This window comes from Peromyscus maniculatus, chromosome 6, assembly GCF_049852395.1.
Source record: "Peromyscus maniculatus bairdii isolate BWxNUB_F1_BW_parent chromosome 6, HU_Pman_BW_mat_3.1, whole genome shotgun sequence".
Lineage (NCBI taxonomy): Eukaryota > Metazoa > Chordata > Mammalia > Rodentia > Cricetidae > Peromyscus > Peromyscus maniculatus.
The window spans coordinates 16,301,729-16,326,478 of NC_134857.1; the positions used below are offsets into that span (position 1 = coordinate 16,301,729).

Here is a 24,750-nt window from a genome sequence, read left to right on the forward strand (position 1 = left end):
AGGATAGAGAAGAATTTGGTGTTCATATGAAGCTTTCATTTTTCAGAAAACAGACTCTTACATTTATATTTTCCAGATAGTGAATGAGCATACTACGAGTTTGTGTGCTTGAGTTTAAATTTATCTTAAACAGAAGATAATGACATATCACACCAAAGTTCTGTGTAGAACTTTTTTATGACTCATCCATGATAACTAACTTTTGAGTGTGTGATATACTCCTAAAATTGTAATAATTGCTTATGTTGATGTATGTGTAAAGGTATAAAAATACTAAGAGGGTTCTTTACTTTGAACAAGAGCCACACCACTAGTTTACAAATTAACAATAATGTAAAATACAATACAGTTTAATTTTGCCCTTTTATTGAGTATTCCAAGTATAGTCAAACTACAGTTAGAAAATCTTAATTGATCAAGGTTGAGAAATTGGTAAATGTATGTACACATCAAGCAATTATTTATTTTATTTATTTAACTCACTGTGACAATGAATCAGGATTCTCTAAAACCTAGGCCAAAATGCAGCCAAGTTTCTCCATTACAAATGCTTTATCGACACCTTTACCCTTCATATTTTTGAAATTTGTCACCATTTTACAACAACGTATGGTAAGTAGGTTTGAGGGTTCTATAAACTCTACAGATGGACCTGATTTGCTCAAACCTATTGATCTATTCCATCTTATAAGACTTCTCCCAGTAGAGAAAAACCAAGATTCATTTTCTGAACTTTATTTGAGCAATGACCCATTTTAACACTAGAAGAAAATGAAAAAGCAGGTAACTCAGGGATCTTCTTCATCACTTGGACCATGGTAATGTATAGTGCTGGTAAATGGAGCCAGTGGGGAGTTGAGTTAGCTGAGTAAGGGAGGAAGGTACAGCTGGAGACAGAGAACGAAGTCAAGAGTAAATGGTAGAAATACACGAAGGGATTCCTAACCACTAAATGAAGCAGTCATATCTAAAGCTAAACCCATTGAGCTGGCCATAAATGCAAGTCAATATATTTCCTTTGGAATGTAATAACTTTGCATTTGCTTTTCAGTTACTGATAACCAAAAGCTATCTAAACAGTATAGATGCTGAAAGCTTCAAAAGGAAATAAAAATGCCAGCACTCATGAAATAGGTTCGGGATACGTAAGGAAGAGATTTGGGCATTCTGTGGAGACTCCTGAGGGAAGCAATCCAAAGAGCCAGAAGCACTGCTTTTGCCTAAACAGAAACAGATTGCATTGATTAAACCATTGGATATCCTGGGTTTGCTTTCTTTGGTCTCTCTTTGGAGAGCCTATCTGCTAATCTAGTATGTTCTCAGTCATTTTACTTGAGGTTTAGCCAGAGAAAAGAAACCTTAGTGTCAAATAGTAATTTGCGCTCCTGTTTAAGTTATGTGAATACAGTGAAAACATTGAAATGACAAACTATAAAATAGAGTAATATAACATGTGGAATATATACATACCTCAGGCTTAAAGGAGGAAATTTGATAAACTTGATTAATTTAATATTCAAAGGGAGAATGTTTGTTGGATGCTGTATCAATCCTGCCAATGAAGACAAGTTTGTGCATAAGTAAACTATGTAAAACACAAACCTATCTGCTTCAATAGAAAGGGAAATGGTGATGTAGCTCTGATTTCCTTATTCATAATTGGACAAATTCTCTGTTGAAAATTAACTTCATTAGAATAATATAGCGATACTTAACTCATAATATCATTTATGCTTTTTACAAGTTTCAAATGTGTTGTAAATAGCTATCTTTTTAATTTGTTATTGTTTACTTAAAAGAATTCATTTACATTTCTTTAGCAGATATTTCACTATATATTTAATATTAATGTTAAAAATTGTGATTATGCAACAAAAATCAACAAATAGTTCATGTTAACCATTCAAAATATAGTTATTAACTATAAATGTTCATTCACTTAGATCCATAAGTATTTTTTGCTACATGTGAAGCTAATGGAATTAACAATAATGTTGCTCCCTGAGAAGAAAATCTAGGAAACTCTGTGTATATATCATTACAATTTGTTGACGATCATTTATCCATCCTGTGATACAACATGTATTCTGAGACACTGTATTATTATAGAACTGATAGACTGACATCTCCATATATTATTCCAACTTTTTGACCATACAAAGGAGAAGAATGTAAATAGGCTATTTTTTTAAAGAAGAAAAATTATGAATATGTTTTGCAGTAGGTTTGGTATGCTAGTCACTTTTCCAACACTGAAACAGAAATATTTGAGATGAAGTAGGATTGTTTGGTTTTTCTAACAGTGATAGGGTTTGTGGTCAGTTTGCCTTGTTCCATTGTCTGTGGTGACAAATCATTGAGGAATCTATCAGACAGTTGCTAATGAAAGCAGAATGAGGAGAAAAGTGGGAGGTGACTCTCTCTCTTCCACAGGTATCTCTGTCTATCAACCTTGCTGCTACTAGGCCCACTTCCTGAAAGTTCTATTGTCTTCCAAAAGCATCACAGAGTAGAGACACACATAGACCATAGAGCGTTCTTAACCAGACTGTAGTGAATTACTTCTAGTCAAACAGTATGGAAAAAAATACCCAGGAAAAATGGGCATCATTTTCATTTGTGTACATAACTCTATATAATATACATATGGGTAAATTCAATGTGCTTGGATACATAACTCTATATTTCATGCATATGGGTGAAATCAGTGTGCTTGTGTACTCAGCTCTATATGGAAGCTCTATCTGGCTTACATATAGGTAAAATCAATATGCTAGATAACATTAGTAAAGGCACCTCTGGCCAGGAATGAAGGCTGCATGTTAGGAGTTGCCAGTGTACTCCTTAGCAGTGACACCCAATTTTCTAAATTGTCTAGCAGCCAATTGCACAGTGCACCTAGGAGTCTGGGCTGGAAGCTAAGAACAGAGTAAGCTGTGGAACTAAAGATCAGCATTCATGAGCTGCCAGTCTGAAGTCCTTGGATAAAAGGAAAAAGAGTTTCAGAATTCACTTTGAAGGACTGTTCATGAAGGATCTGAAATACAGAACACAGGTGTGAGACCTATTGTCCAAAGTCCACAGACAGTAGACGCAGACCTGTTTCCTGGGGAGTGAAGGTAGGCCTTACCCAGGGTGACAGAACTGTCATTCGCCTTGAACTTCTCAAGTTTCCTGCCTTCTGTTTCATCAGTTAGCTATTAGAAATGATTCAGCATAAATTTTTGTTTGTTAATCACTGAAGGCAATCTGAGATGCACATTTCAAGTAAAATCATAGTATTGTGAACCTATACTATCTAATATTTCAGTGTTGTTTCTGCTATTTTTGTAGCTTTCTTACATTCTTATCTTACTGATTTTAAGCGTTCTTCTGCTCTTGATAGATTACAGAGGCTCCAATTAAACTTTGGAGTTTATGCATGTGATAAAATCTAATACAACATGTGCCATCTATTTTGATGATCTGTTTTTCACAATGGACAGATGTTGTAATTTACAAAGTTACAACCTACTGGAAATATCTTGCTCTTTCTCTGTTTTTACACCCTGCTATTTCATAACATTCTTTGTTATTGTCCTTTTCACAGCTGTTGGAGTATATGTTGTATGTGTGTATGTCTAAGCTGTGAAGGCCCCACAGCGTCTTATCTGTAAGTCTCTGCCAACACTGTTCCTCCTATCATAAGTTAGTTCCTCACAAGTTAAAGTGATCTTGGTTATTCCTCTCAGAATTTTGTTCTTACATGCTTCTAGACACTAATATCTGAAATCTCTCTGATCAGGATGAAAAATTTAAAGTTCCTTAGAAAACATTGGTTATTCTTTGTTTCTATCTTTCAAGTCTTTGAGATTTCCCTTGTAGTTCAGATTCTGATATGTGCCCTACAGGTATTTGAAATGAATGCAGACCATATAGTTTACATGCAATATTCAATATACTAAATTTTGACTAAATTTCTCTTCTGGGCTGTTCAAATATTCTATATTTTGTTAGTCTGTAAAAAAAAAAAAAAACACCTACTGTGAATGTGATTTGTCTATCTTGTTGTGGTGTCAATTCTTTACCTTATATGTTTTGAGCTTAATTCTTAGATGTTAATGATCCAAACACTTCTTACTGATTAGTAGAGCCACTCATAGAATAAAATTATGTCCTTTCTGTCTAACAACACATGACTTCCATTGTGTTTAGCCTATAATTATTTAGCCTAATTTTTTTGCTGTTTTGTTTATTTTTGCTATTTTGGTAACATTTTGCTTTTAATTTTTCTAGGTCTTTAAACTTTATTTCAATATGCTTCAATACAGCAAATAACTCACATTTCAAATACAGTGTTCTATACTTGAACTGGAGCATTTGATCCAATGCATTCAATGTAATTCCTTTGCCTTTATTTTTCTGAGCTTCACTTGGCATTTGTATCGAGACCACCTTTTTTTTTATTTTCATGTTTATATGTTGCCCTTTTATTTAATTGCTGCTGCCTTTTAAGCCACAGCTGTCTGAATCAGCAGCTGCAGCTCTGCCACTGCCAGCTGTGGTCAGGCTGCAAGGCCACAGCTGGAGGGAATTCTGTTCCCTCAGGCTCCAACTCTTGCACAGCTATCCAGGGAACTTAATTGTAGCTGAAGTTTTCTCCAGTCCCTCCTGGGCCTGCAGCCGCTCAGACCCAAATAAAAACATGGAGGCTGATATTAATTAAAACTGTATGGCCTAATGGCTCAGGCTTTTTGCTAGCTAGATCTTACATCTTAAATTAATCCATTTCTATAAATCTATACTTTGCCACGAGGCTTGTAGCTTCCCAGTTTCTTTACATCTTGCTTCTCATTGCAGCAGTGGCTGGCAGCATCTCCTGACTCAGCCTTCCACTTCTCAGAATTCTCCTTGCCTTTTATCCTGCCTATACTTCCTGCCTGGCTACTGGCCAATCAGCATTTTATTTATCAACCAAACAGAGCAACACATTGACAGCATACAGAACATCCCACAGCATCTCCCCTTTTCTGTCTAATCAAAAAGGAAGGGTTTAACTTTAACATAGTAAGATTACATATAATACAACAGTTATCAAGCAAGAATTACAGTTATGATATCTAATCTATTTGTATTTGGCAAAATTAAAGAAAATATTCTATCTATCCTATATTTGTGAGTCTAAAGTTTCATATCTTATTTATCTTTTATCACAACCAAGGAAAATTATAATTATCACTATATAGTCTTCAACTACATCAAAGTCCTCAGAAGGATACAATATTACCTAAGTAAATAGGAAATGCATTATAACCAACTTTCAAAAATCTAGAATGACAGAGATAGCTGGCTGCCTGGACAGTCACCCAAAGTTCTTCTGTAAAATTGGGGTATCTGTCTTCAGCCCACAGGCCTAGCATCTCTCAGTCATTTCTCTCTGTGTCCTGTAGAATGTCTGGCAGTTTCCACTGTGAAACAGGAACTTAAAGGACCATTTTTGCCTTGCAAAGTTCAGTGATCACCTTTCTATGGATCCTGCATGTCCAGTTGATACAACGTTTTGTTGAGCAGTCCAGGAAAGAACAGTTTCTTGCCCAAATGGCTATTTTTGCCAAAAAGAAGATAAACTCCATATGGAGTGTCTTTGATGCCCATCCTCCTCTCTGAAGTAAATCAGTCCTGCCAGGAGCATACATGTCTTACTGTCCAGAAAGTCTAAGTTTTTAAAACATTTTAAATGCCATATTCTGTAGGTCTATGAAGTATTTGAAGATTACCTATCTATCTGGAATATATCTATGTATACCTAGAAAACTAAATTAACATGACTATAAATTTGATTATCACAGATGAGTAACTATTAATCTGTGTTTCTTAATGATATATTACAATTTTAAATGAGTTGTATACTCATAATACCTTAAACAAGAGTAAAAATATACATAGAGTATAATAAAATTAACTTTAAATTTGTATTAATAAACTAAAATCTATAGCAACATAAAACATTTCAAACAAGTTGTTGCTCTTTGAAAGTAGGTTAATTAATCTATCCTTTCATCCTATCATATCTATACTATCCCCTTTTCTTCTCTAGAAAGAGATTGCATTTATAATCAACACACTTTAAATAAAAATATTTGTTTATCTCTGTCCCACACCAGAGGGCTCTTCTGATATGGGATAGAAGAATTTCTCAACCTTTTGTTTTAGCATTATGTTTGAGTTTAGAGAAGGAGTGAGCCAATTCCATTTCCAAAGCAAGCTTGGTATATTTGGGAATTTGGGTGTAGCTTCTCATACTACTTCCTGCTGGCAACGGTGCTGTATTCTTATGGGGGCACAAAGAAAATTTTAGGATTATGGCATAGTCTGTGAGGCTGTATTGTCTGAGCCAGTTGCCTCGAAATCATTTTGGATGTTGGATCATCTGGGCCATGGTATCATCAGAGACCTTTCAGGGGGTCTTGGCTGGTCAAACCTGACATTTCTTAATCTGGAACAAATCCATAGCCTCTTGCTTCCTGTGGAAACAAAAGCAGAGCCTCCTTTCCAAAGCAACATATTCTTAGATTCAAATTTTGAAGTCAAGGTACCTTTAAAATATACATATTGGTTTAACTGAGCAGCCTTTTCAATCAAATGTCTTTCTGCAGCTAAAAATCCCAAAGACAACACAATCCAGATTCTCTGTGTAATATCCATCTTTATGTGGCTTATTTTTTATATTACTTTTGCTTTTTCTTTAAAGACTTTATTTTTTAAAACTATTTTCATATAACTGCATATATTCCTTTTTGTCTCTTCTAATCCTACACACATTTTTACTAGAACTAAAGATTCTAAGGTTAAGGTGAAATTCTGCTCTTCAGAGATGCTGAATAGCAAGTAGCTCACCTACTCTCCTTGCTCTCATCCTCCAAAAAGCCCTTATGCTTCTCCTAGCCCCTCCTTAAAAACCCTTCTCCACCTGGCTCCTCCTACCAGTTCCTGTCAGCTAGTGGCTAACTCAGCCTTCTGACTCCAGGTGAATTTTATTTAATCAAACACATCTTTCCATCATTAAACAAATGTTCCTGAGCATAAACAAAAGTAACACACCTTAAAAATAATATTCTACAACATTTAGATAACTTATCATTATATTTTTCCTTGAGTATAATAGAACTTAAACTCTTTGTGTTCCTTTTGGAGTTACTGTAGCAATTTCTCCCTAGGAATCCTTCATTCCTTTTCCACTTCATTAGAACAAACTGTCTTTATCAACTCTTGAGAGCAATAAGCAGCCTCCATAACACTTGCTTCCTAGAGAGACAGTCATTATTTTCTATCATTAAAATTAGCCCTTTATTGGGGGAAAGGGGATCCTTTCTTAACTTCATTTATCATCCTTATGTATAACATGCTTGCAGCTCATCAACAAGGAGGAGGTTTCCAGTACACTGAAAAACTGCAAATTAAAATGGGTGGAGAACATCAGTCTTTAAGATGTCCTGCCTGTGGGGTTCAGAGCCTGTCACCACCCTTACTTCTCATAGTACTGTTATAAAAAGTGACTCAGAGTCATTAAATTCTTTCAGCTGATAGATAGAGCCCCTATATAATTTATCTGTGTTTACATTCTAACTTTAATTTTGACCTAATAATGCCTTGATGTTTTATATTTTTCAATACTTCTATTAAAAATTTATTTTATCATTGTAAATTATTTTTACTTGGGATATTTAGTCCAGCATTCCAGGCTACCATATAAATAAAGAAAATCTTCTCCTCTCTGTGTATTAATATCTTAGCAATAAAAACATGAGTTGGTGTTTATACAGAGATTAATTGACATAGAATATAAGATGACATTATAAAAGTAAACAAAATACTTAAAATGTGTGCTCCATGACATTTAGACAATGGTCCATGTATAAGATGTAGTACAAAGCCAACCAGAATAGATACATCAATGCTGCTACCACTTAACCTGGGCTACTAACTACTGCTCTTTCTAAATCCACACAACTAAAAAAATGTGAGGACATTTCCAGAGAATAACAAGACTCTGGGCTGTAAGAGAGAAGTTGTAGCTTTTGGTTAAGCAATGTAGTGTTTGTTAGCTAGCAACCAGCCAAGGAAGGTGATAGAAAATCAACCCTCCAATCTTTCACATACACAGCCTACTGATCACTGTTGAAGCCTTGGCTATACCCTACCTGAATTCAACAATGCTGGGAATCAGAATGATGTGTTCCACAGGAGGCGTGCTCCTGGAGCACTGGCAAGGTCAAAGAGTGAACAATAGATCAGATAGACAAAGGGGAGCTGTGTAGATCAGGTAATTTTCCAGAAGATTAGTTTTCTGATGGATCCTATGATTTGCAGAGGTTTGGTAGAATAATGTGGAAAATTAATCAATTTTCTCAAATTTCACTCTTACAAAAAAAGTTTTACTCCGGGCAGTGGTGGCGCACGCCTTTAATCCCAGCACTCGGGAGGCAGAGCTAGGCGGATCTCTGTGAGTTCGAGGCCAGCCTGGGCTACCAAGTGAGCTCCAGGAAAGGCGCAAAGCTACGCAGAGAAACCCTGTCTCGAAAAACCAAAAAAAAAAAAAAAAAAAAAAAAGTTTTACTTCCTTTTCTGATTATCAAAAATATATGCCTTTACTTATACAAAATGAAAAATGTTTATTTTTTCAAATGCATACACCTTCATCTGTGTAAATGTGTGTGTGTGAATGTGTGTATTTGTATACTGAAGATAGAGTGAGATACATTCCTTTAAAAATTTTTAGCTGTACTGCCATAAGATACAAGAGCTAATATTTAAGGGTTTTGTGTAGTTGACATTTTTAGAAGATGTAAAAAAAATTACAGAATACCAATTATTGAAAACACGAGTTTATAACAGCCTTTAATCCTCATGAAATGTAGGAAAATTTAAAACACACACTGTATAGATTATTAATTTAAAATATGTAACATTTGTTTATGTTTGTGAGACATTTGTTTAATGATGCAAAGATGTGTTGCATTCTTTTATGTTGGGTTTGTAAAACTGTGTTACTGTGCCTATGTAAAACACCTGATAGTCTAATAAAGAGCTGAATGGCCAATAGTAAGGCCGGAGAAAGGATGGACAGTCCTGGTAAACAGAGAGATTAAATAGAAGGAGAAATTTGAGAGTGAAAGAAGAAAGAGCAAAAACACAAGAAGAGGATGCTAGGGGCCAGCCACCCAACCACAGAGCCAGCCATGGAGTAAGAGTGAAAATAAGACAGTAAGAAAATGAAAAAAACACAGAGGAAAAAGGTAAGTGGGTTATTTTAAGTTTAGAAAGGCTGGCAAGAAACAAGCCAAGCTAAGGCTGGGCATTTATAATTAAGAATAAATCTCTATGTGTGATTTATTTGGTATCTGGGTGGTGGGCCCCTCAAAAGAACAAAGAGCCAAAAAAGTAAAAAAAAAAATCACCCAACAAGCACAATGTATGAGCGTGCGCGCGCGCGCGCATGCGCGCGCGCACACACACACACACACACACACACCAAAGCCCCCAAAGTAGAAGAAATTGTACTTTAAACTCACATACAAAAATTCTCAAGCATATAGAATAAACAAGATTTCTATTGAAATTAGAAAACCTAGAAAGAACTGTGTTTATGGAAACAAGAGAAGCTTAATTATTATGATTGGAATGCAAAGCTGGCAGCAAGTATTAATCTTCAAATTTCTGTGGATGGCTTTGGGGTCTTTCTGAAATATTTGCTAAGGTTGGTTATACCATAAATAAAACCTTGTTAGTGTTCTGAGGCCGAGACTAAGTACCAGTTGACCTTGACAATGGCAGGAATGCAACAGACTGTTGTCTCTGGAATATACATCTGCAGCAGTTATTTTTCTGAACCTGATGAAATTAAGTGATAATGAGAGGAGGTCTCTTTCATGTCTCTTGACTCTAGCACAACTCCCCTTATTTGATTACAAATATTTCTGAGTGAATCAAATTTTTGTATGTTGAAATCCTTTGAACTTTGGATGTCATATTTTAAAGCTGTCATTTTGTAACATGAAAGACAGAAACCATTTGGTAAAACGAGTAGGAAATGTAGGGATATCCACATGTGTGTATGCACCAACTATTTAAATAAATAATTACAACTAAGTGTTCTCAAGAATTTCCTCATTCCAAATTTCAAGTTATTTTTATTATTTTGAAATAAAATCAATGTTAATGAAAGCTTGAAAGTATATCAAAAGTATTTTCTTTTAGCTACTCAAAAGTAAACTACAGACAGAGTAGCTACCCACATCTGAACCCTCCTAGAACAAATAACACAACCATTATAACAGCTGAAATCCTTCTACTACATGTTCCGCTGGCACAGCTCCGATGAGTCAATCATTTCAATGATGTTCCAATTGCAGAAAGCTCAACTCAGGCTCCTGCATTACTCAGAGCTGTCCTTTTTCCTGTCTCCAGTTCTTGCCCTGTCTGCAACTTTCCAATTAAAGCTTTCAGGGTATGAGTTTTGACAATAGTAATGATGTGCCTTTCCCATTAGCTCTCCCAATGACACATGGTGCCCTTTTGTTCTACCACTGGATCTACTGCTACACTGGATAGCTTGTTTAAGTTGTTTTCTTCATTAAAGCCACCCTTTTCTACTTTTCTGATGTATCCATGCTGCCTTCAGTCTTTAGTATTCAAGGTTTGTTGGAGCTCTGATCCAATTACTGATAATATTCTTGAATTACATGTACCCACTTTATTGTAAAAAAATTTTTTAATTTGCTTGCAATTTATTTATAAATATTAATATTTAATTATTACTTAATTAGGATTTATTTTCCTAACTAATTCAATAACATAATATAATACTGCCTTTTCAGTGGGTGGCTTAACAATTTTATTATGGAAGTTTGCAATCAGACACAAGTTCAGAGACAACAGTTCAAATGTACTCATGAACCAATCACACAACTTTAGGTAGATTTGCTTTAGCTTCTGCTCTAACACATTACTGCTGTGTGGCTTCTGTTACTCAAGTTTTCCAAAGCAAATTTCAGAGAAGATTCAATGAATGCTTCAATAGATGTTCTAAAAGAGAATAGCATAAAAGCTCCAGAATTGTGATAACAATCATGCTTAACAAAATCCATCAACATTCTGTAATATTATCTAGCATTTACTTCAAGTTTAAATGTCTTGGTTGTCTAAATAAAACAAAAATGGCTTGTTCAATAAGAATTTAGTTGAAGCCTACATGTTGGGTTTGACTATTAGTTCTTTGAAAACTCTGAAAGTTGTTCAAAATAACAGCTTTTCCTTTTCCACTGCCATTCCATTTTCATTCCTTTCGTCCTGCATATTGACTTGTCTCCTGTGTACTAAGCAAGCACTATGTCCACCACTAAGCCGTATTGCTAGTGCCATTTTTATTTAATTAAAATATAGTGCTATCATTTTCCCTTCCCCATCTCCCCTCTACACTTCCCTCTCATATTTGCAGCCTTCTCTCTTGAGTATCATTGTTACTTACACATATGCTTCAACACACACATAAATACAACCTGTTGAGTCTATTCAGTGTTGCCTACAGGCATCTGTTTCTAGGGCTAGCATTTGGCTTTGGGTAGCCCAGCAGGACCTCATCCCTGAGGAAGACTGGGATCTTAGACAATCACAAGCTGTTCTTGACCTCGCCGTCTGGGTCAGGCTGCTCTGTACACTTTCTCCTCCACTTCTGCTTCCCAAGTTCTGGGACCAGAAATCATACAGTAATACACCTTGATTTTCTTTTCAATCACCCTTTTAAATAGGCATTTAAATTTGAATTCTACTTAATGTACACATCAGGGAATATTCTTTTAAATTTTCCCCAACTTTTGAATGTGTGATAATTTCGTACATGTATATAACGTATTTTCACCAGATCTACCCTCTAAATTGCTCCTTTTCAATTTCTCCCTTTCCTCCAATGATTTTCCCTCCCAATTTCACGTATTTTATTTTATAAAATCTGCTGAGTGAATACTTTATTTTTTCTTGAAACTGCAGTTATTCAACATTGTCCAGAAAGGCAACCTCAGCCTAGATTCTGTGTCCTCTCCAAGACCTCATATTTTCCTTGAATATTTTTTCAGTTTCTGGTACTATAGGATTTTCAAAATGATCTTGTACTTCTCCCACCTCAACTTTGCTGATAGACATTTCTTTAGAAAAAAAGGAAGAAAGAAAGAAGAAAAATTAGTTTCTTTAAGAGAGACCAGAGACTGTTGTCTAGAAAGTAAGACCTGCAGATTGCCTATGTTTGTGGCTTTAGGAAAATTCTTCCCAATACCACTCAAGGAATAAGGCTTAGGAAATGGTTATTTTTAATATTTTATTTAAACCTAAATGTGTAAAATATATCAATATACTGATGTAACTGATCACTTGATGCATGCCATCTAATTATGTATCCATCCACTAGTCATATATCTATCTCCATCAGTGACCTACTTTTCTCCATGTCATGTAAATCTTTTCTATGATACCTATTTGCTTCTCATGAGATTCCGTGGACTAAGCAACAGAATCATTTCGTCTGTGTGTAATCAGTTGATGCTCCTCCTGTCTCCAAAGGATCTCCTTCTCCCCCCACTGTCGTCGCACATACCTGACACTCTCACTTAGGAACTCTGCTTCCTACATCTAACATTCTGCCTGGCCCCACCCCAAGGTAGCTAATGACTTCCTCCCCCTACTGAGATTGGAATTGAGACCACTGCATGTTGTTCGCTCTCACATCCACCTGTGTTCTCAACGTGCTTCCTCGCCTTTGCTCATTGAATTAATCTCTCGACAGTGTTTTCCTCCTCGTTCTCTAGCTCTGCCTTCCTGTCTCCGTCTGTCTCTCACTGCCTGCCCCACCCGCCCCCCACCCACCCGCGGCCCACCCGCCCCCCACCCTCCGCCCACCGCCATCCCTGTGTGCGTCTCCAGAGGCTTTTTCTTTTTCACTATAGAAACTCAGACTTTTTTCTCTTCTCTAATTTTGCTCTAAAATACATGGATGTTTTCCTTTATTTCTATAATTTTTTCAATTATTTTCTCCATTTGCCTCTCTTTTTATTTACTGCTTCTGATATAATTTATAAAACTCCCATTATTATTCATTGTATCTTAAGCTAGTGCTTATGTAGTTTCTGTTTCTATAGCTTCTTGTGGTTCTCTGGAAGTATTTCTCAGTGTTTTAACTTCAAGGCTTTTACCTCTTCTTTACTCAGAACCACATAATGCATTACCTAGTCTGTCTTTTTGTGTATTTCTTAGAATGATTCTATTTTATTTAACAATTATTTAATGATTTTAGAGTTGTTCCTCATTGTTGACAAGTTCTTATATCTTTCTGTGTTTAGTCACAGTGTTTATATTGGCGTCATGTGTATTCCAATGTGGCTACTTTGTGGGGTACATTAATGGTTCGTTGAGTCCTCTTTATTTGGTTGTGCATGTACACCTCATGTCTGAGGGCTTGTTGCCTTAGACTGACAATTTTACTCTTTTGTTGCTTATGGGAGGACACAACTTATGGTCAGGACTCAGTCTACATCGTCCTGAGTAAATTGGCTAAGAGTCGATTTCTCCAGGTGTTACTAAACTCTTCTATAGCACCTTCATTTCCAGCCAGTTCAGTAGGCAGTTTGTATCAAGGGATTTGGTGTTATTAGATGCTGTTCTGTGAAGAGGAAATATCCTTGGGTTTTAATACAACCATCTCTGGAGATTTGGGAGAAAATAAATCCCTTAGAAAGAAAGTTTGTTGCAATCTCTTTGCAATAGAGTTTCAGCCCTGCAGGCATGGGGAGGTCTGACTAACCTGATCTCTGTCCCACTTGGGAATCACTCTTTCCTCACAGTGTCTACATCTGTTGTCTGAGTGCACTCATTATGTACATCTGTGTGTCCTGTGTGTGAACACACATGCTGTGTTCATGTTTCTAAATAATCCTTTCACATTTGAACATTCACATATTTATCATTTTCTTCTAAGCCATTTTCCCACTTGAGGTACTTCTGTTACCGTCTTTAATTTCTACTATAGATCATGCTTTAAAGGGCTACACTATTCCTTGCCCAAAATATAGAATGTCTATTGTTGCTGCTATGAACAGGCGCTTTGCCTTGACAGTGAACTGTTTGCTTTAGTAATGACAGCAGTGGTAAGTGGAACTTTAGAATGTCATTATCAAAAGTTTCACAGAGATTTGTTACTAAAATTTAAAGCATGACCATGGCGCTGTTTGAGTGAAAGAAAATAGACTGTATATATGTATTTTCAAATATGGATATAGAATAATACATTAGTATTCATCAGGACATACACATGAGAATATAAATAAATAGAAGAAATGTATCTTTTTGCTATGTTACTATTTCACTATTTGGACCCATTCTTTGCAGAGTGGTCTTTAACAAAGTCATTTTATGAGTGGGAGGACTGTAGTATAAATAGAGAAATGGCTCTCAGTCTTGGTGAACTAATACTCTAATGGTGCCTCTTCTGCTTTCGCCATCAAGAAGCTGAATGAGCTTAGGCAGAGCTACTCTTCATTGTACAAACAATCTTTGTGGGGAAATTCACCAGAGGGATATAAACCAAAGGCAAGACTGAAAAATTTCATACAGATTTAATTCATAAGAAATATATAACATTTTGGATAGTGGAGAGATAGTTCATCTGCTAAAGTGTTTGTAACAAAGGCATAAGAATCCAAATTCTATCCCGGGAAACCATATAACAAACCCTACTGAGGAAGTGCCTGCTTATGATACCAATGCTAGGAAGGCAGAGAAAAGTAAGAAAGTACATTTCTAAGGATCTCTGTCCAGCAAGCCTAACTTCCTTCATAGATTCCTGCTCATTCAGAGATCCTGCATCAAAAATAAATGGATAGCTCCTGAGAACCTATAACAGAGATAATGCTATCCTCTGAGAGGAATCAATATATATATATTTGATATAATATTAAGGAAAAAAGAAAATATTTCATATTTTGAATTTGAATCCTACCTTTTGTATGCATTTTTTATAATCTTACAGAATCTGTAAGAGGAAGAAAAGACCCCTAAAATATTTGGAAGTTTATATAATCCACATATCAAAAGTAATCTAGAATAAAGGAGATGTAAAGTTACCAAATAAATGCATACATATGTATATATACATATATTGTGTGTGTGTGAAAATATCACCAACTCTAGGACTTGTCTTGACAAAGTAGAGTTCATTCCAGAAATGTACATATCTGTAAACACTGTAAAGTGAAAAGCTTCCAGCTATCTCCATAGATGACTCAATATCTGCTTATGGGAAAACCTCTTAGCAAAATAAGAATAGAAATGAATTTCTTAATTTGATAAAAGGAATTTCCCAGAAACATATATCAAGAATGTTTTAAAAGATAAAATGATAAAAACATTCTGTGTAAGTTAATAATAAAAGGTAAAGATCAAAGGACACTGTTTTGGCTCCATTTCTCTCTGCATGGGCTCCAGGACGAAATGATCGGTGGCTAGGAGGAAGCAAGGAGGTTAAGCAGATGGCTCAGGGGGGAATCTGTGATCTCAGCCTTGGGAGACAGCCATAACAGGACCCCGGGACTTGCTTATCAGCCCGTCTAGCCAGCTGGTGAGCTTGAGGTTAAGTGAGAGGCCTTGTCTGAAAGGAAAGGGAGACTGGGAAGACGGCTTAGCAATGAAAGGGGGGCTAGAAAGACAGCTCCGTGGCCAGACACTTGACGTATGAGTGTGAAGAATCGAGTTTGTATTCCTAGAATCCAAGTAAAAACCGATTGGTTATATCAACTTACCAGTAATTCCCATTTTTTGATCCACAGAGCAAACTGGCTGGTGAAACCAGCCATATCATGTAGTTATGGACTCAACTGAGGGACCTTGCTTCAGTGAATAAGGTAGACAGTGATCAAGAAGGATTCCTGATATCAATATCAGGCCTCCAAATTCAGGCACACATAATTGTGTGCACATGCATAGACATACACTCAGATACACACACACACACACACACACACACACACACACACACACACACACACACCTCAGACACATATACCTGAAAAATAAATAAAAAGAAAAATAATAGCGATTGATACCATATGTCAACCTGTTGACAACCTCTGGCTTCCACATGTGCACTCACATAGGTGTACTCATGTTCACATACATGTGCACAAATAGACACTCATATGTATACACATAAAAGAGTGAAAGGATTTGTCTTCATGGAAAACTATCAAAATTAAGAACCCTAGTTATTGAGAGGCCACAGCCACAGCTTGTACCCGTGCTGTGTGGGCCAGTCAGAATGGGTGCCACTACAGTGAGCATGTATGTGGTGTACAGATGGAAGAGAAAAAAAAAAAAAACCAGAACAGTTCAGGTGCTGTGGAGAGCTGTGAAACTGGAGATGTGGCAGCAGTGAGGGACAGGCTGATGGGAATAGCCTGCACTGCCACCTGAGGCTATGGTGATATCCAGGCCAGTGCTGCTGTCAAGGACCATGTCTAGATCTATGGTCCTACTGCTTCTGTGTTGACATCTGTGGCCTGTGTTACCACCCAAAGCCATGAGGATGTCCATGGTCTAGACTGCCACCTGAGGCCATGTTGATGTCCAAGAGCCTTCCTAATCTGGCCCTGCCCCTCACTGGCTCTGGGAAAGCTGGTCCCACCCCTCATGGGAGAGTTGGCCCCAGTGGCAAGGGCAAGGGAGAGCTTGCTCTGCTCCTCCAGGGGAGGAGTATCTTAGTGGAAGTCTGGGCTTACCTACTCAGCTACTACATAGGCCCACATGCAGGGCTTTGGGTTGGCCCACTGCAACATCTACCTCATCCATGACTTGCTGGAGTGCATGAAGGGACTGGTCCTAGGGAATCATAGCCATGAAATCTGGATGAGGGTCCAGTGTAGCAGAAGCCAAAGGACTTGAACCAGACCAATGACTCATTGCAATGAACGTTTGTAAGGAAACCTATTTGGACAAAAGGTATATGGCATGACATACTGCAGCCACTACAAGGGTAGAGGACAGACATGGAAAAAATGGGAAATGAATAGAATTAGGGTTCATGATGTGAAATTCATGGAGAATCAATTAAAAAATTTATAGATTTTTTTAAAAACCCTATGGATAAACAACTGTGACATATTGAAGATTAGCAATAGAATTTGTTATAAATCAGAAGTATAAAAATAAGTGACATTCTTTCTGCAAAATAGATTGTTAGAAAAATAGGTATTAAACAATAAAAATAAATTCAATAATAGTTGTACAAAACTGTTGAGAAAATATAAAACTCTAGACAGACATAAAGGCAAGTGAAATGAACTAGGAAGTATACCATGTTTGTGAACTAAAGAGTGAGCATCATTTCCTCAGAGAGGTCTACGAGTGCCTTGCAATCCTAATGGAAAATAACAAACAAACAAAAACATGAAACTTTAAAAGTTAACATTAAAGTTCATATGAAAATAGCAGTCCATCAGTACAGTCGAATTCAGAAAGTAATTGCATGGTGGTGATGTGATTATATTCATTAAAACACTAGGACAGAGGTTAAACTGCAACACAACAATAAAACTAAAAATAAACCCATGTATATTAGAAATCTATATGGTAGCAGCTGTAGTAAGACAAACTACACAATAAATTACTTAGTAACAATTTGCTTTCCACTGTCCAAGATATCACTGTGAAAGATAACAACTTGAAAAAAAACCCAGTTTCAGTGTTTCAAATACTTGAAGAACATGTGAATTACATGTAATTAGAGTAAGAAAGTCTTACTTTAACCTTCTTAAAAATTATATTACACTTATTTATCTATTGGAAGGGGCACATAAGAACCATGTGACATGCATCTTCATGTAACTTCCTGAACTCAGTTCTCTCCTTCCACCACGTGGGGCCCAGGTATGGAACTCAGATCATCAGTCTAGGAAGAAACTGCTTTGCCCGCTGGGCCATTTTGCCAGCCCCAAGGAAGTGAATTCCAAGCTAAACCAAACAAAATAACCATCCCCAGATTACCAACTCCTGCCTCTAGGGATTCAATGCCCTTCTTTGACCTCCATGGGCAATGCACACACACGGGACATGAGAACACATGCAAGCAAAATATCAATACAAAGAAAAAATTAAAATAAAAAGAAATTAGTATGGGTTTATTATATAATCTATGAAAATAGATAGTACAATATGAAAATAGGCTTTAGGAGTAATACTTTATAAAGTATTTTATGTATAATTTTCAGTGCTGATATAATAGTGAGTCACACAGAGAAAATGTGTGTTTGTCTTACCCTCCTGTTCTGAAGACAGGAAGGTATTAACAGTCACAGAGATAATAGTATCTGCCTTTTTTTACTCTCTTTTCTGCAAGCTGCAACTTTCCTGAACTCCCTCCCCCCAGCAGTTTCCTGTGCATTCTCATGTTGGACCCTGTGCTGGAATAAAAATGAGATTCAGGCTTGACTTTTTACAGCTTTCAGAGCAGGAAGCCGGCAATTATGTCATGGTGACCACAGCAAGACAAATTCCTAAAAATAGAGTATGCGTAAAATATTTTTAATATTTGGCAAAAAAAGTGTGACTTTAGCTATCTGAAAAATGTGAATCATGTGGAATTATTTTTACTGATGATACTAGATAAATGACTTCTAATGCTTTGGGGGAAACATGACAGTATTGATAAGTGTTTTTAATTTCTTTCTTTTTTTTTTTTTACAGAAAAAAGAACTGTCCGTTTGCAAGTTCATACAGTCACAAAATTTAAAACAGTGACTAATGTTATTGGATATCTAAAAGGCTTGACATCACCAGGTAAGTTGGATTAAGTAGTTATAATCTAGTTTCTAAATCATATGAAAAGGCCAAAAATGTTCCATGTTCCATAATAATTTTGGAATGTAGTTCAATATGTAGCTAGAGGTTTAGATGAATAAAATAATGGATTAATATGAAAGCTTGAAGTATGTTTTCCTTTTTTTCATCCCACATCTCATCAAAAATAAGCATTAGCAAGCAGAGTATGTGTAAAGGCTAAGGGAAGGAGACAAGAGGTGGCATTTATATCTGTTAAACTGAGATAAAAATCAAAAGGCAGTATTTTTCTAATTTTCTTACAATGATACTATGGAAAATTTTAGTTCAATGACAAAATACTTTAAAAGAAAATGTCATGGGTTTTAACGATGCAGTTGTTGAAAACAAATCAAGTTTTGGTCTCAAAACAAAAGCTTCTAATGTCAATATCTGCCCCAGATTGAATATATCATCCACTCATAGTTCCTCTCAATGTCTGTGTTTTGGGGTTTGAAAGGCCTTTTATGGAAATTATTATCTGGTTAGATGTTAAATAACTTATACCTTTTTATGAACTGTTGGTGGAATCTTTGGTCTAAAAATTAAAAACGAAAATATTTGGTTCATTATCAGTAACCAGGCTAATGCCAGCACACTCTGATTCATCACAAGGCTGGATCCCAAGTCACAGAGTGGCCAGGAGAACATATGTAGTTGACTACTGTTCTTATTTTATTAGATGTTCATTTCTTATGTACATGTGTGAGAGAGAGTGTGTGGGCACAGCAGTGTCATGGTGGGTATATGGCCATCAGAGGACAACTTTCAGGGATGATTACTCTCCTTCCATCACAGGTTCCAGAGATTGGTCTCAGAACACTGGGTGTGTGGGCTAAGTACTTTAACTCACTCAGATAATCTGCCATCCCCAGAGCACCATTAAGGTTTTACTGTGCTCACACCACTTCTGTGGATATGACTTGAACACTACTCATCTCTCCTTGGAGAATTATTCTTCTCTATGGCACTAGACCTAATTGCTGACCCAGAGAATTTTGAAATCAAGTTTTATTTCCTCCCTATTCCTTGACAGCTAACTCTTAAAAATTTCATACAATGTGTTTATTCACCATGGTTTCTTTATTGTACAACTTGTCATCGCAGAATCCTTAGACACAGACACAAATAAACTTAGAAATCCACATGGCCAATTTCAGTGGCTTTTACCATAAGCAAGTCCAACTGAAGAATGAGAAGTGATCTATTCTATTTGTAAATCATCACAAGAAAACACAGTTGTGAAAAAGTATACCAGATTCATGCTAATAGAATTTTAATCTATTAAAAAAGTTTTATATGCAAAAATTCTCAAGTAGTGCTTAATATGAAGTCTCTGTTTAAAAAATGCTTATTCACAAAACTTTCTTATTTACTGATGCTAAAGTCAAGATACTTACACTGATTTTTAATTTATTTGTGATACGGTTCATCTCAAACAGAATTTTCAGACATTTCTGGGAGATGAGAGAAAAAATGCCCAAGCATTTAATGTTTGAATATATACCTACATAATATTGCATATATCCCTATATCCCATGAAGTATAATTTAACACAGTGTGGTGAAAGATTTAAATTCATTGCTGGTTCCAATGCAGTATTAAAAACATAATTCTTCTAACAATCTTTGTCCTCATGTAGTTGAGGATAATCTATTTAATCCAAGTAGATGTAGGCCCTTCTTTATGCATACTTTATGGAATACTTTTCAAAAATTACATTGATATTTATATCTCTTGTATATATCTCTTGTATAATCAGAGGAGGGTACAACTTGTAAGATATGTAAGTCAGAGGACAATTTGCAGATGTCATGGCACTCCTCTCACCATGTGGGTCCCAGAATCAAACTGAAGTTGCAGTGCCTTTTTGCTGAACCCTGCCTGCATAGTTTCATGGAATATCTCAGTATCAAACAATGATGAGGAGGTTCTTTCATAAATACATAGGGTTACTTGATCAAATAAAGTGAACTCCACTGCTGTTGTAAATAGCATACACTGACCAAAACAAAATAAAACAACAACAATTAACAAAAACAGAAAGAAAAATAAAAAACAGGAGAACTCTCTGGAGCTATATTTTGATCCTGTTTTAATGGTGTGAATGGCCAGTGAAACATTCTGAAAGGACCATATCCATGAATTGTGGAAAGTTTCCTACAGGAACATCTAATGAACTGTGTGTGACCACATGAAATAAAATATATGAAAAGTTAAACTCTCCGTAGTCCTGGCTTGATAGTGATGAATTTTATTTTCTTTTAGAGAATGGAGAAGGGTTAAAAGTATAAATTGAAACTATAAGTATATCCCAAAATACCTATTCTTTTTACAAAGTCTATGCATAACTAGCAAATTTTTAATGTGCAGAGCTCCTACGCCACTTCTTTTTTGGAGATGTATTAATAGGTCATTGCTCTTCACTGAGCACACACACATTGTTTGCTGTGCACATCCCACCATGATGCTGGAAAAATGTTAGATAAAAGTTTCATTGTGGTATATTTGTATACTTCACTAATTAATATTTCATGTTGCAGAGGACAGTAATATGGACCTAAGCTTTGAATTCATGATTGACGTTAGCAGCTGCTTCTGCATTGATATACCCAGATGTATGAATCAAGAACGGGGTGGAAAATGCTAAAGTGGTATTAATTATCAGAACAATTTGGCTTAATTGTTGCTTCCTTGTGCAATAGGCTTATGTAAATGTCATTAAACTTATTGTTAAGGATTACATTTTACTTTAATAGTTCTTATTTCATTCTATTTCCAGACCGGTATATTATAGTTGGCAGTAACCACCATGTTGGATACAGTTATAATGGACAAGAATGGGCCAGCAGTACTGCAATAATCACTGCGTTTATCCAAGCCTTGATGTTACGAGTGAAGAAAGGATGGAGACCAGAACGCACTATTGTTTTCTGTTCGTGGGGAGGAACGACTTGGGGCAATATTGGCTCCTATGAATGGGGAGAGGTGAAGTAAATTCATTAATTATAATTATTTTACTTCCTTCCCTCAAATCTTTTATTTTCCAGATGTTATAGTCTAATATGATTGAAGGCAAAGGAAACGATGACCATCGTAAAAGGGCTTCCTATCTGCTGACTGCTGGGAGGGAACCGAGTTGCTCCTCTGTAGGTTCTACATGGTCTGAGACCAACCTTCTTCCACTGCTCGCAGACCTATGCACCTTCACAGCACTGCAGTCATGTTTACTTGATCGGTATACTTTCACTTAGGGGATAACACATGGAATAAAAAATAATCTTAAAACAAGAAAGACTCCCATGTACTTTTAAAAAGGGAAATAATCTTACAACTGAGAAAATGTCCTCTGGTGTAAATAAGCTGGACAAGACTCACAGAGTACTTGGAGATTATTTTAGCATATTCAAGTGAGTACGAGAGGGTTCTATTTCAAAAAGTGTACTTCCTTTGAAGACATTCTGTTGTTTGGGACCCTTTCTAAATTCCAGGAGGAAAAACCATAGCCCCTGAAACAAAAATTTAAAATTTATTTAATAACTTCAAGATAAACAAAACAATTTAAAAACACCTTTTTTGCATTTTTATGAATTTGTACTGTTTTAAATAATTACAAAACAATAAAACTATAATTCAATTTTCTTTTTTTGTTCTTTCCATTGCTCCCTAAAAACTTTCACATCTTACTTCTTTTCACTCATGAGGCTGTCTATGACCTTCCTCTTCAAGCCATGCACAATTCCCAGCTTTTCCTGGGAATCCCGAGCGCCGCCTTGCAAACCTTTCCTTGGTATGAATGACCACGTGTTTTACACCTGGCTTGTTTGTCATTTCCCATCACCCTCTGCTCAATGCCACGGGGCCAGACCCTAGCTCACTACCTAACGAGAGAGTTGAGGTATTTCTTGAACAAATGAATTATCCATGTTTTTCTCATATAGATTCTCATTTTCCAGCTTGGGTCAGAGGTCTGGAAGGTAAAGTCCCAGACTCATTTGAGGGCCCTTATCACAATTAAGTCAGCTCCTGTGGGATGTATAAAAGAGGAACTTGGTTTCCTCATGGACTTCTGGATGGGGAATATGCTGTAGTGCGGAATTTGTATGTGGATTCAGCAGTTGTTCTCTGACTTTCTTCTTTCTGAAAACTTTTCAATTACCCTGACTCCTCTCCTCCCAAGTTCTCAGTCTCTCCCTCCACCTCTCCATTCACTGTTTGCTTTGTGTGAGCCCTTCACCCACCCTCCTCAAAGTACTGACTCAGTAAGATCCTACTTTATATCCTCTCAAGTCCAAGAAGTGTTAAAAAATTTTTAAAGAATATTTTTAAACAGTTTCCACTATGTCTACAAATTTCACAATTAATTTATATTGTATGTATAAATATGTATGTATAAACCACATCCAAAAAACAGGTTTTTCCTCACATTATTTCCTAAGTTACCTACCTTAAACACAAATTCATAGAGAATTATATTGCAAAAATTCCTTGGAAGTATTTAAATGTCAGTCATCACAGGCTGCATATTAAATAAATATTGATTTGTATTTATAGGAACAATTTTTTCAAACTATGTAAATAGTTTGTGCATAGTAAAATATAAATTCCTTTTAAGCACTTTGTGAATTCATTGTTCCTTTTGACAATTCTGTGACTTCTCAACAGAGACTAAATATAAATCTGCTATGGGATATGAGTTCAAAGGAATAGAAAACTTACATACACACAAACAACAACAATAGACTCAGAGAGTTGCAGTTATATATTTGTTCATACATATACATATGTATGAATGTAGCAATAATAATCAAAGAAAAATAGGCTATCAACTTAAGAATGGATTAGGGTCATGGGAAGGTTTGGAGTGAGGGTACCTGGGAGAGGTGGAGGGAGGAACAGATGGAGGGAAAGTGATATAATTATATTTCTATTAACTGTATATATATATATATACACATATATATATACATACAAATGTATTTATATTTGACTAAATATACATATATATGTAGGTTGCTCTCTCGTGTGTGTGTGTGTAAAACTGAGCAAATTTACATATTTAGTTACCTTGTGAACTCTTCGATGAGTAGATGCACAAAGATATAAATAATAAAATCATCAAGGATTTTCAGAGTTCACCATTGGCTAATAAAAATGTATCTGTAATTTTCTATATAATAATATATTGCACCACCATATCCCATAGAAACATTTCAATGCCATCCATGTGAAGGGAAGTGTGAACTCTTGGTTGTTCATTCTGTTTACTCTTATGCAATCTGTGCCTTCTGAGAATGAAACACTTTTGTTTATATTGATCCTGAATGCAGGTGAGCAAGAAAAAGCTTTGTTCATGTCCCATCTTGCCCTCTGTAATTTCGCTTGCATAGGAACCCCTGGAAACCCTGTTGAAGTTAAGAGGATTAGATGAAGTTGCTCAATAAACTTGTAAATGGTAACTGTAGCTATGCAAGAAAGAAAGACTTAACTCTGTACTGACATTGATCCTTGTGAAAAATTAAGGCATTTCCGAAAACAGGATCTTTTAAAGTACCATTTCTTATATGAAGGGTATTTTTCACATGCTCCTCTGGAATTATTACAAATTTTAGAGGAAGAAAATAAGAGTTCAGATCTTTCCTATCATAGACACGTTATTTTTTAACAGCCTTGAGTTCTCTGAGATTAGATTCCTCAAGTAAGTATATGTCTGTCTCCTGTGGTACTCATGGAAACCATATTAACTGAAAGAGGAAGTATTTGTGTGCTCATGTATTGTAAGGAAGAGTCTATGTGCTCATGTGTTAAGAGGAGGTGTCCATGTGCTCATGTGTTAAAAGGAGGAGTGTATGTGCTCTT

The 24,750-nt window shown here is 36.1% G+C and overlaps 1 protein-coding gene across 8 annotated transcripts in view; it reads left to right on the top strand.

Moving 5' to 3' along the window:
- Naaladl2 (N-acetylated alpha-linked acidic dipeptidase like 2) overlaps positions 1 to 24,750 on the top strand; it is a 1,286,850-nt gene that overhangs the window by 909,536 nt on the left and 352,564 nt on the right. For all 8 annotated transcript variants that reach the window (XM_076573982.1, XM_076573983.1, XM_076573985.1 and 5 more), the window contains 2 exons: positions 18,760 to 18,852; positions 21,674 to 21,879. In XM_076573982.1, the coding sequence (XP_076430097.1) occupies positions 18,760 to 18,852; positions 21,674 to 21,879 (299 nt within the window). The remainder of the gene's footprint in view (positions 1 to 18,759; positions 18,853 to 21,673; positions 21,880 to 24,750) is intronic.